This window comes from Pteropus medius, unplaced genomic scaffold (assembly GCF_902729225.1).
Source record: "Pteropus medius unplaced genomic scaffold, Ma_sr-lr_union100, whole genome shotgun sequence".
NCBI classification, from domain to species: Eukaryota; Metazoa; Chordata; class Mammalia; order Chiroptera; family Pteropodidae; genus Pteropus; species Pteropus medius.
In genome coordinates this window covers 234,998-248,182 of record NW_024346503.1, presented here as the reverse complement: position 1 = coordinate 248,182, position 13,185 = coordinate 234,998, and the positions used below count along the sequence as shown (strand labels likewise).

Below are 13,185 nucleotides of genomic sequence, written 5' to 3'. Positions count from 1 at the left end.
AGTTTATAATCTTGAGAGAGTGAATCTGATTGGTCCAGTGTATCATGTTGTGTTAGGTCACTTACAGGCTGCTGGCCAGGTGCTACACTTGACGCCAATCACTTTGGCTGAGGAGGAGGTAAAGGGAGGTCAAATAGTAAAACCGTGGCTGCCTGATGGCCACGCTCTCCACGAGAGTCTGTGGGCAGAACAGGCATGGTAATAGCCATTTCCAGCACAACACAAGTCTTCATCCCAAGGCTCTAAGAAGGCCATAGAGTGAAATAACTTGTTTCCAACTCCCAAGTCCCCATGATTAGGGTAGAAGGGAGTATTTGCTGGTCCAGATTTCTTACCTAGTGGAAAGTCAAGTTTGTAAACTCCTTTAGGGTTGGAAGTTTTGTTTTGTGCATTGCTGTATTCCAAGTACCTAGAGCAGACTCCAAATAAATATTTGTTGTGTGAATGAATAAATGATACTGCAGTATCCAGCAACTCTTAAATGTTGTGGCTTAGACAATGGAAAATCTACATGCTACTTTGGTCCTGGCTCCCAGACAATACTAATGCCATCCTAACCAGAACATAGCTGTGGATATAACTTTCTAGACAACCCACTTATTATTTGCTTACAAGCAAATACAAATGTTTTAGGGTCAGATGCTGGTTTTAATTCCAGCTAATAACTGAAAATTAACTGTCTGGCCTGGATAGAAGTCGGTTTCAAGACTCCTCAAGGAACAGAGATGGTAAGAAGGCTAAGCATTTCAACTGGTACTTCTCAATCAGGGATGATTTCTGTTACCAGGAGACATTCAGCTATGGGTGGAGGTATTTTTAAATTGTGGTAAAATAAAGACAACAAAATATACCATTTTTAAGTGTACAGTTCAATAGTGTTAAGTACATTCACATTGTTGTACAACCAATTTCCAGAATGTTTATCTTGAAAAACGGAAACTCTTTATCCATTAGACAACTCCCTATTCTGCTCTCCCCTCAGCCTGACAATTACCATTGTAGCTATCCTATGATTCTGGCTACTCTGGGTACCTCATATAAGTGGAATTATACGGATTTGTCTTTTTGTGACTGGCTTATTTCATTTAGCATAATGTCCTCAAGGTATCATTCGTGTTGCAACATGTGTCAAATTTTCCTTTTAAAGGCTGAATAATAATATTCCATTGTATGTACAGACCACGTTTGGTTTACTCATTCATCCACCAACGAACATTTGGGTTGCTTCCACCTTTTTAGCTATTGCGAATAATACTGCTATGAACATGAGTGTATGAACATCTTTTTGAGGCCTTGCTCTCGATTATTTGGGTATATACCCAGAAGTATAATTGCTGGATCATAAGGTAATTCTATTTTAATTTTTTGAGGAACTGCTATACTGTTCTCCACAGAGGCTGCACCATTTTACATTCCCACCAAAAGTGCACAAGGGTTCTCATTTCTTCACATCCTTGCCCATACTTGTTAATTTCTGGGCTATTTTATTATTATTATATTTATTTTTTATAGCAGCTGTCTTCATGGGTGTGATGTATGGAGACATTTTTGGTTGCCACAACTCAGGGGTAGAGGTGCCACTGAAATCTAGTGGGTCGAGGTCAGAGACGTTATTAAACATCCTACAAAGCACAGGACAATCCTCCACCACAAAGAATGAACAGGCTCCAAAGTCGATAATGTCGTGGTTGAGAAATGCTGATTTCAATAATTAGGTTCATCTTTCATAGAAAACCTCATCCCCCGATGTGTGCAGTCTCTCTGTCCTCTGTTGCGATGCTCAAAGGCAAAGATTTTCAAAAATCGGGAGAGCAAGGGAAGACTGAGAAGAATGTCAACATTTCTTTTATTCAAATTTTATTGGAAGTTTACAAATGTATTACAGACATCAGTAAAACATCATATCCATTTTACAGGGCACAGATCTCAAGCAAAGTGTTCACAACAGTCTCTGGCAGAGCCCACACCAAAGGCCTGTTGCAGACCTTCTTAACAAACAGCTCGACACTCGACACACAACACAGACTCCGGCCTGCCTCACCATCTCACGCCCTCTGAGGTTTTGTTTATGTACTTGGATTTAAAGCAGGGGATGGGCAAAGCAATCCTGTACAGGAAAGAATGTGTTTAGGAGAGGGAAAAGTGCCAAAATCCTAATTTGCTAAGGAAAATGGAGGACTCATGGGCCTTGAGAGTATTAAGTCAGGGTCCATGATAGAACCAAAATGCTTTATGAGAAAATATGGAACTCAACCAGAAAGGATTGAGAACAGAACTGGCTGATGAGTAACTCACTCTGAAAAATTTAGAAAAGCTTGGTCGGTGACCTATTGAACATCAATGGTCAAATGCCCAGTAGGGTGAAGAGATGTCTCAGAAAATTCTCAGGATAGAACAATTTTTTTTTTTTCCTATCCTACAGATTCATCAGGTCTGAATCACAGAAATATTTTCCTAACACTACATGGCTTCCCCCCACCTCCTTTTTATTCTTCTTGAGGAAAGCTAGTTTTGTCAGCAGGAAGTAAGCTTATAAAATAGTATAGCTCTCAACAGTGAGTCATGTTTTATGAGTCTTGTGTTGACTGGGCTACTATAATGAGAAAATGGAAAAAGAATCAAATCCTTTCCTGATCCTAACCTTGGCGACTGCTTCCAAGTGGTCAGACATACAAGCTTTGGTGTCTGCTGAGGTCCCAGAGAGACCGACCACTGGAAGCAAAGTAAAACTCTCTTCATTTTACTTCTCTTGTACTTAAAGAAATATACCTCAAAAGGCGGCAACCTGAAACTGCCTTAAAAATCAGTAAAGGAGGCTTGGTTGAGTCCTGTACCTAGGATGCTGTCCACAGAGCCCATTTCAAAGCCCTGAAGGTGCTAAAAACAGTTGCTAATAGCAACTCTTCTGGCATGAAATATTCAGATAGTTGGTTCCATCTTCCACTTTCCTTTGTCACAGACAGATTCTCCTTCTTAGGTGTTAGCATCTGGTTTTTGTTAGACAGAGATACACAAAGAGCAGTTTTCTTTGGAATTTAAATATGTGTTATTTCTTGTTAGAAGGTGGGATTAGATGAAGCATAAGACTCTTCTATGACCTCTGCAAAAGGATGAACAGAGGCTGCCTGCAATAACTGGCAAAGAACATGAAAAGGGAGAAGGAGGCCAAAGAGATTTGTCTTCGCTTAGCCTGAAGAAGTCAGCGCCTGTTAGCATCCATAATCTGGGGGCACAGAAATTGGAATCTCACAAATACTGATGAATGGAACTTCCTAAATGGCTGGTGTACTATTTTCGGCCAATGGCAAAAGAGTCCAGGGTGGAAAGAGATATAATAATCAGTTCACAAATAAGACTTGTTATCAGACAAGTAAGATCGGTTCTGATCCACCAGTTCTGGCTGGTTGGAGTGTTGCAAGATTTTTCAGGCTGTATCAGTGTTCTCTAGGAATTATACAGTGAAACAATGGTTATATCTGCCTAGGTTGTTTCAGCATGGCAGAGCACATGCTATGCCATCGTTGGCCCCACCCGAACTCAACAATGGCTAGTGGTACCCAAAAAGCAGAAAGCTGCCGCAGGGGGAGAAGAAAATATAATCTTGTTGCAGTGCAGAAGCACTCTACAGAATGGGAAAAAGGAGGAGAGCTGCCTCCAGGTCCCATTTTAGAAATACAAAATTGTTTGATCACTGGGCTGACTGAGGGTGGAAAAAAAGGACTAGAGGACAGAAGGTGAATGTGGAAAGAAAGTGTCAAACAACCAACAGTAGGAATTCTCTCCCTTTGAACACATGCAAAACCAAGAAGCACAGTTCTGGTTTCCCTCACCTCATTCACCTTCACACTTGGTAGAGATCCCAGAACTATATGACAGAAGGAAGGGTACCTGAATGCCATGCTCAATGCCACCAGCCTGCTAAGAAATCTGTTCACAGTATCAAGGGTGGTATGTATTGGCAGGGCCATTCAGGAAACTGTCAATGACTTCTACTTCTTGGGAAAGAGCCAGTTCTGTTGCCACTGAATGAAGCAGCAATAGGACATGAACTGAACTCTAAATCTGTGGTGTTAACCAAAAGACAAGAAGACTGATATGAGGAGAGGTAAAAAACAAACAAACAAAACTCTAAGGCATTAGAGCAGAAAGGAAACAAAAAAGATCACTTTTATAAAAACAGTCTATTGAAGGTGAAATGGTGATCTAAGAAGAGGTGAGCGCAGAACCCCCTTACAGTCAAAGCTTGGCCAACAAGAGCTCATGGTTATAATGGAGGAATCAATGAAAGACTCTAAGTTCTTGCCTCAGAAAAGAATGCATCGAATTTTGAGGGATGGGATTCTGGGATGTTATGTGTTATCACTAACAGGTAGAACGCCCAAAACTATGACACCCTGCTCTCTCTGGGGCTTTCACCTGGAGGCTCCATGACCATTGTTAGGATGTAGCCGACCTCCACTGGCATTCTCTGTAAGGCACCTGGCTGCATGTGGGGTGGGGAGAAGACATCTGCAGCGGTGGAACAGATGGAGGTGATCTTGCTTGTAGAGAGTTTGACCCTGAGGCTTATATCTCATTACATCTCAAGCTCTGACCAATTTCGCTGCTAGATGCTCCCTGGGCAACTAGATCTGAAATTGCTCATTCCTCCAATCCCTTTGGGTACTAGTTATGTGTCAGTTTCTAGGCCACCTTCTTCTTTCTGCTCATGGTGGTTAAAGCCTCATCTGAGAAATGCAAGAAAGGACAGAGTTAGAAAGCGATATTTACCAGGAGAATTTCTTTCCTTGGGTTCCAGGCTACAGAGGACCTACATTATTTTCAGTTTGTGCTAGGTTAAGTGATCTACTAGTTTCTCTTTTTTCTTTTTCCAAAATGCCTTTTTATTCTCATCGAACGAGGAACTCAAAACCCTAAATTGGACTTGCCCAATTTCTACCAGAAATCTGCCACTTTAGTCATGTGGTGTTGCACATTATTTCTTAAAATCGGTTTGCCAAGCAGTTTACAAACTTACTATACAAACGTAATAGAGTTAATTCTCTGGAGGCTTGGATAATTAATGAAGCATTTAGATATGAAGATAGCATGCGGAAAACAGCCACAACCAACATTTGCATTGCTTTTTTAAAAAATCAGTGACAATGACAAATGTCATATTAATACCTGAAAAGCAAATTATTTTAATACATCCTGAATGGAGTGCTATTTCCACATCCTTTACAGCCTTCCTTTCCCCAGACCCATTTGGCATGGTGTCTGAAAAGCCACTTTTCACATTCTCTCCATAAAAAAATACTAGAAAATATTAACTACTATACTGAAAAGAGACCACGTTCACCTCACCATGGCAAATGGCCACTGAGATACACTGTGTACTACATCGACAGTACATCTCACTAAAGGTGGGTCCTGCGATGGATTATTTCAACTGCCATAATCCATTAAGGGGAGGAGGAGAATGGAAGGAAAAGCAAGCGCTTCATTTTTAACTGAAGCAAGGAAGGAAGTTTTATTTTACTATAAACAACACAACCGTTAAATGTCTTCTTTAAGCAAACTAACTTTTGAGCCCATTTTCTGTCTGACCAATGGTCTCCAAAGTTCAAGATGGAAAACCTCCGTTCAGCAACAATTGTTTTTCAAGACCATCACACTGAAATCTCCTGAGCAGCTCAACCTCTCTGGGTAACCCAGATACTCTGGTTATGGAGTGTGTTACACTGAATTGTTTCCACAAGCAATGAGGGGCTATTTGAGGCGGCTGTCACCTCTCCCCTACCTCATTTCCAGAAGCTCTTCCTCCCCCTCTGACCTTCCTTCCTATTCTCTTTCAGTTTTTACCCTTGACCTGCTTTGTATTTTCCAATTGCCTTATTCCTTCTCCATGCATATCATACAAACTAGAACACACTGTCACTCCCAGAGCCCCATCAGAGCCTTTCCGTCCCTAAGTTCCTAATGCTTAAGTTCATTTGCACTGAGGACAACCGGTTGTCAGGCTAAGGCAGCTGTTCCGTCTGCCTTGGTAAAGGAAAGCGGATAATACAATCCAGGAAACATGAGCACCAGAAAATAATGCCACATTCAAAACAACGTCATGCTGACATCACACAACAGCACCACTCACAGTCACTTTTATTTTCCCCAAGGAAGAGATCAATAGTAAGCAACTTCAATGTTCCCAGCAGGGATGGCGTTTCTCACAGAACTTTACTGACACTGATTGGTTTCTCTAATTGGCAAGTATGTTTGCTATTTTAAAAAATTACTAACACTTTGTAGAGAACAGATTCTACTGAGGGTGAGAGTAGACTTAAGGATGGCTCCTTAAGATGAAATAGAGCATAAAATGCTTTGGGTATAATAGTTAATTCTTTTTTTTTCTTTTTTCTTTTTTTCTTTTGCCACAGAAAGTCAGATTAAATAAACTCCTTTGAAAAAGGTCTCACTGACATGTAACAAATTTGTATAGAAAAAAGAAAAAAAAGCAGGCGATCCTGGACCACCTCTGAATACTACTCGAAGACAATGCTGGATGTGCATGCAAGTCTTTCACTGAGTCCTACGATATAGAAATTCCTTTGATATTACAAAATACAAAAATATTTTATCAGAACTCTCATTTACATTGCATTTACAATGGTCATGTAAATAACTTAGTCTTGGGTCCTGGCTAATAAACAAATTACTTACTGGAAAAAGGGTCCTAAAATAAGAGAACCAGAGAGGACGTAAGCGAGCGGGGAAACAATGTGCCATCTTGCGAGTGACAACTCAACACACTGACAGGAGGTTGGAGACCAACCCTGGCCTCCGTAGAGTCTCTAGAGTTTCCAAAGTGAAATGTGCAAATAATATTCAACATGCCAAGAACTGTGACTACCTATTGAGTCAATCTGTAATCTTGCCTTCATCAACTGACAGCATTTCCCTTCTTCTCTCCCAGTAACCACCCCCCAAAAGCGCTTTAAAATTGAAAACAGTGCAAGTTTCTGAATTTACATTCTTAGCTCCCATCTTCCCCCATACCCTGACCCCAGCCCGATTAAGAAATTATACAGTTTTTGCTCTTTTGTCTTTTCCTGCTGTGCAACTGTCCCCTGCCGCCCAACGTGGACGACTTGGGGAGGCCGTAAGAGCTGTATTTGTGCAGAAGCTCGTCACTCGTGACGTATCGCAGGCGGGCTGGCTGGGGGATTGGTTCTCCTAGGAAATAGCCCTCGTTGTCAGACTCCGAGGAGGAGGAGCAGGTGGAACACCAATCATACTCGGTGAAGTAGGGTCCCCATCGCTCCCCAAAGGCATTCTGCAAAGCCAGGTCCGACACAGTCCTCGGGCACTGGCCATACAGGTCCCTCCGGGACCCCTGGCCCAGGCTCTCCTGGAAGCTCCGCTGGCGCATGAATTGGTCATAGTCCTCCCTGGCTCGTAGCGGGGGTCTTTCTTTCAACCGAGAGATGGCCTCGCGCTCGCTGACCAGATGGAGGGCGTTGTCGGAGCGAGAGCGTCGGGAACGCCGGGACCGGTGAGGTCGGAAGCGGCGGGTGTCCTCGCGGGACGTACTTCTTCTCCGAGTGCGTTCGCTCATGGGCTGGATCCTCACGCCCTCCGGCCCTGGTAGCTTGCTGCCCGCCATCCCCCCGTCAAAATCAAAGCTCTGATGCATCCTTCCACGGGACTGCAGGTCTCTGTACCCGATGGGGTTGCCGAGCTGGTGGAGGTTTCCCTCCATCTCCTGGTACTGCTGGGCGGAGAGCAGGCTGCGAACGGACTCTGCGCTCCGGAACTGCATGGATGAGTTAAGCGTGCCCATGTTGCTCAGCTTCTCCGAGACATTCATTCCAGAGTCCTTGCTGAGGTCAGGCATGGAAAACCGGGAGAGGTGCTCCTGGCGCTTGGCGCCACCGTCCGCAGAGAGGCCTGGGGTGGGGGAGACAGGAGAAGACCATGGAGGTTAATACAAATGTGCTGCAATGGAGGTCACTGCTGGTCATCTGAACCATCCTCTTTACAGTTACATAGGTGGACACTGCAAAAAGGTTCTCTCAGTGTGTAGGAGGGCTCTCCCCACTCTATAGTGGAGCAGTGTCACCCCTATCCGGGGCACTGGGCTAAAATGCATCCACAGAGATGCATTTTACCGGTTATTAACTTCTAAAAAGGCTCATCGAAGTTACTAAGAGCCTACTGTGTATCTGTATGTTTTCTCTGTTTAGAATTTTACTTTAAAAAGTGCTTCAGTTACCTCTTGGATTCTAATGATGCACTATAAGCTATGGAGGACAGATATTCTGGATGAGGAACCTAAGCTTTAGAGGCCAGGCCATGCCCGAGCACTTCCTGGCAATGCTGAGCCAAAATCTAGCCCCATGATACTGGACCAGTTCACTTTCTTGTTAGCCTCTGGCAGTTTCCTGATGGGCTTACTGTCCTTTCGCCCTGTCTCAAATGTCTTGAAAACTAAGTGAGTCCCTGGGTAGATAGAGAGGGGCACTTACTCGCCGCAGACTGTTTAGTAAACGACTGTTCCAGGGTTCTAAATGGGCCCCTGGCAGTCAGAAGATGTGAGTGAGACTCTGGGCACATTCCTCCTTCCCGTGGTGAGACATATTTTAAAACAAAGTAGTGACCCTAATGCTCTCTAACAGCAAGTGCCCCTAGCAATGGACCTGCATTCCCTAAGTGTTGCCACTGATATCACCGAGATGAAAACACTGAAAGTAGTACGAGATTCTTAACTTCAGTAACTTCCATTTTACCCACCTTAAAGCAGCACTCTTAAAACTTAAGAATGGACCAGCTGGCAAAATCCCAGCATTTTCCACTCATTATGTATTGAAAAGATCAGCAATTTTGCCATTTCTGCTCGCAGACATGTCTTTGGATTGCAATGGCCCATTATGACCCCTGCCACTGATGACTTCTCCTTACCTACTGGGGCCAATAACTTCTGCTCCCCTGACAAAACGAATGTTATGAGCACTTGGAAAAACTACTTAGCAATATCTACTAAAGCTTAATATATACATACACAGATGAATTATGAAAAAGCTGCTTTGAATATCTGTGTCCTTTTTGTGGATGTTATGTACTCATTTCTATTGGGTACATAGCCAGAGTAGAGATTCTATCATTTTCCATCACCACTTGCGATTATATACCCAACAGAAATTAGTTCATAGGTCCAAAAAATGTATGAGGGTATTCCGAGAAGCTTTCTTTATAATAGTGCAGAACTAGAAACAATTCAAATGTCAATTAACAGGAAAAAGGATAAATAAATTGTGGTACTTTCTTCCTTCTCCATTAAAAGTAACCTAGGACTCTGGAGAAGTGGCCAATTCCAAAGCAGGAGAAGGGAAGGTGAGAGATGAGCCTGGAACATCTTGCTATGCCAAAAAGTAAGAAAGTGTTAAAAAATAAAAAGTGATGGGGATCTGTCAGAAGAACACAGGGCCCAACTTCAAGGGACTCCCACTAACCAAAGCTGAGCAATTTGTGCCTCAAAATATTTAAAACAGTCATGATTTATAAACCATTGAAAAAAGGAATTCATGAGTCCATACTGATAATAGGTAAAAATATCAATAAGTAAATGGGGGAAATGAGTGGGCCCTTATAAACAGTAGAATGCTGAGCAGAGAGAGTGCATATAGAAGGAGTGCTGGATTTGGAAGATCATCGTTTTCTAGCCAGTGTAGGTAAGAACTTACTCATGCAAGGGTCAAAGTATGCTAAATTTCAGGAGTAAACTTGGATGCGGTAGCATAATATTTGCATGGTGTTAAATGTTTCCCTATATACTGCTTATTAGCTCTAAGAGAAAACATAGTAACTGTACAGTGGAGATCAAACTTAACCTCATTGATGAGGTGCAAGTGGACATCATGTGCCTCCTGATGGGATGTTCTAAGAAGGACACGCTATCGCTTAAGTAGTCTTCCAGATAAAAATACATATCCTGAATATATTCGGGAGGAAAGATTAGATAAACCTCCAACTGAGGAATGTTCTGTTTGTAAGAAAAGAGACTGTATTCTTAAAAAAAATTTTCAGTATCATAAAAGACAAGGAAAGGCTGAGGGAATGTTCTAGACTGAAGGATACTAAGGAACCATGGCAAATATATACAATACCTGATCCTGGACTGGAACTTCTCTGTAGTGAAAATGAATGCTATAAAGAATAATTGATCAACTGACAAAAATTGGGATGTGGGCAATTGATAAACATATTGTGCTAAATTTACTGTGGTTAATTGATAATTATGATAGTGTTGGAGAAGATCCTCACTCTTGGGAAATATACTCAGAAGTACATGGTGGCAAATGACCTAGGTGGGTGTATCCCACTCTTGAAAGGTTCAGAAATAAATTGTGTGTGGGTTTATGTGTGAACAAGAAAGAAAATGATAAAACAAATGTTAACGATAGGTGAATCTAGGTAAAAGGTACATTGTATTTGTTCTATTTTTACAACTTTTTAGTAAGTTTGAAATTATTTCCAATTAGAAGTTTCTTAAAAATTGTAGTTTATTTATTTGACGCAATGGTTTTTAATTCCAGGGGAAAAATTACGGGGAAGGGAGGTGCTACTAGCCCCTAGTGGGTAGAGGCCGGAGAGATGCTGCTAAATATCCTATAGTGCACAGGACAGTCCCCACAAGAAAGAACTATCCAGTTCAAAGCATCATAATGCCACAGTTGAGAAACTGTGATCTAATGGATGAATCTCATAGAAAATGCTGGGAGAGATAAAAGACTACATGCTGTTTGATGCCATTTATATGAAGTTCAAGAACAGGCTATGGTGACAGAGGTCAGAACAGTGGGAGGGGGTGTAAGGGAACCTCCTAAGTCAATGGAAATGTTCTATATCTAGATCTGGGTGATGATTATAAAAGGACATACATATGTAAAAGTTCCCTGAGGTGTACTTTCACATTTGTTTGCATTACCTCATGTAAATATACCTCAATAAAATGGTATAAAAATAAAGCAATGTTCTCATGAAAGGGCCAAACTTAAACATAGGATATGCCTATGAAGAAACTATTCTGACAAACATCATACTTTCCAGTCATATAACTATTTTTTATTTCATTACTAGGATAATTGTCAGGGCTAGACGAGTTGAGTCCTCCAACTCCTGCATTCCTTGCTGCTTATCTCTGACATTCACATCATAAAAGCTGATTTACAACAACCTAATCACTTCCAGAACCTCCCTACTCTGAAGGTGGAGAGGAGAGGTAGCAACCTGAGATGATGAATGAGTGGTGTGAGCCGATTAACTCTAGTAAGGAGGGAAAAAATTTTCAAAAATTACATGTAAAAACAAAAGCTATATGGGCAGGCTCAGTGATCTATGCTCGGCTTTCTACTCACAGCCTGCAGTCGAATTAGGCTCTAGCAAATAAATAGTATACATTCCCAGACATGCTGTTTTCCTGAACCTGACTTTTATAAGCCCCAAAGTCAAGCATTTCTGAGGACGTCCTGTGTGTGAAGAGATTCACATTTCCCCGAGGATGTATCAGTGAAGGGCAGCTTTAGTTCCACTGAGAGGTGACTTTGCCCTCTCTTGTGTGCTTCTGCATCCTAGGAATCTCAGGATGCCCTTAACTCTGCCGCCTTCCCCCCGAAAAAGAAGTGTTCTGGCAAGTACAGGAGGGCCCTGTTGCTTAAGCCCAGGGTCTACCGTCAGTTTTACCTAAACCTAAGCTCTTTCCCTGGCAGACATGTGGGTGGGACTGGAAAGGCTAGATCTGCTCACTCTAGAGAGGAGAAATGTCAATGTTCTCATTTATTATCTCAGATTTTTTCTTCGGGGTCTTCTTGCTCACAGGGCATGAACAAAATGGCCAATGTTGCCTATAGATGAGCAATGATTATATACTGGCCTCTAAACAGGGTGCCTCTGTGGTTATCTTCAGTATTGGCAAAATGCAGAGTCCTTATGCAGACGTCAAGGCCCTCTGGTCTCTTCAAATTGACCAACTCAATGCTGTTCCTCACTTACCCTGCTTCAGACTCACGTACATTAATCCTCCTCCTCCAGCACACCAGCACGTGCATTCCAGCCCCCTTTGGAAAACTCTCGGTTTTGCTGACTTCTAATCATTAAGGCCCTGATGTAAATGTCACCTCTTCTGTGATGCCTGCCCTGATCACTCTTTCTAAAGTAGAAAATAGTTCCTCTACTAATGAGTCACTCTGCAGCACTTGATCCTTTTTTAAGTTCCCAACCCTGACTTATTTTCTTCAATTTATGTATAAGTTTGTAGCTGAATGGATGCCCTATGGGAACAGGGATCTTGTTTTCCTGTTCACTACACTTTCCTGGAACTCACAGTGCCTGGCACCCCACTGATGCCTAGTAAATATTTGTGAAATTGAGGTAAATGAATCCTCACATTGCGCCTTGCTAGGAAAAAGTAATCACCCTCTGACCTGTCGTATGCCAGACTTAGAGAACTGATTGTGATTAAAATGGTGGGACGCTAACCACAAGAAACAAAAAGTACCACGGTTACACCTGTCAATCTCATTGTCTCTGGTGGTTCATTATACATATCTGGGGCTTCTCCAGTTTTGAAGTTGAAGAACACGTGGTTTATAATTAGCGCCTTGATCTGCAAAGAAATGTTTTGTTTTATTAATCATAGCTCTGGAGATCTGTTTAAATTAGCAGCTTCTATGTCCTAAGATGGATCTGTATACTATCACAGCTCACACCCCAACTTTATAAACCCTTCCTTTTCCTCAAAATAACGATGAGCAGAACTGAAGAACCAATTCCTGGCTGGGTGACTTGGGACAACTTTTGAACCTCTTGAGATGCACCAGTAAAATGGGCATAATCGTATCTAAGCTTGAAAGCTGTAGTGACTATTAGATGAGAAAAATGTACCTTTCTTTTTAAGACTCAATACAACTGTAATAAAATTGTTTAGTTTTGATTTTCTCACCATTTCCTTGGCTAGTCTATAAACTCCATGAGGGCAGGGATTGGCTCCTGTTTGGTAGGCTCCCATCTCAGCACCTGGGATTCAGTATGCTGGAAGAAGTATGCAGGGCCTAAAAGTCCCCAATGAAATAGAACACACCCCAAGAATTTTATACCCAGCCAATGACGCAAGCAAATACTTGATGAATGCATGAACACGTGAATGAATGAATC

The 13,185-nt window shown here is 42.1% G+C and overlaps 1 protein-coding gene across 5 annotated transcripts in view; it reads right to left on the bottom strand.

Annotated features, from left to right (window-relative positions):
* Positions 1–1,829: 1,829 nt before the first annotated feature.
* Positions 1,830–13,185, bottom strand: part of PRICKLE2 (prickle planar cell polarity protein 2) — a 150,502-nt gene continuing 139,146 nt past the window's right edge. For 4 of the 5 annotated variants that reach the window (XM_039875753.1, XM_039875757.1, XM_039875754.1 and 1 more), the window contains one exon: positions 1,841–7,923. In XM_039875753.1, coding sequence (XP_039731687.1) covers positions 7,049–7,923 — 875 coding nt within the window. In that variant the 3' untranslated portion in view covers positions 1,841–7,048. Of the gene's footprint in view, positions 7,924–13,185 lie in introns of all 5 variants that reach the window. The other variant, XM_039875756.1, reaches the window with a different exon arrangement.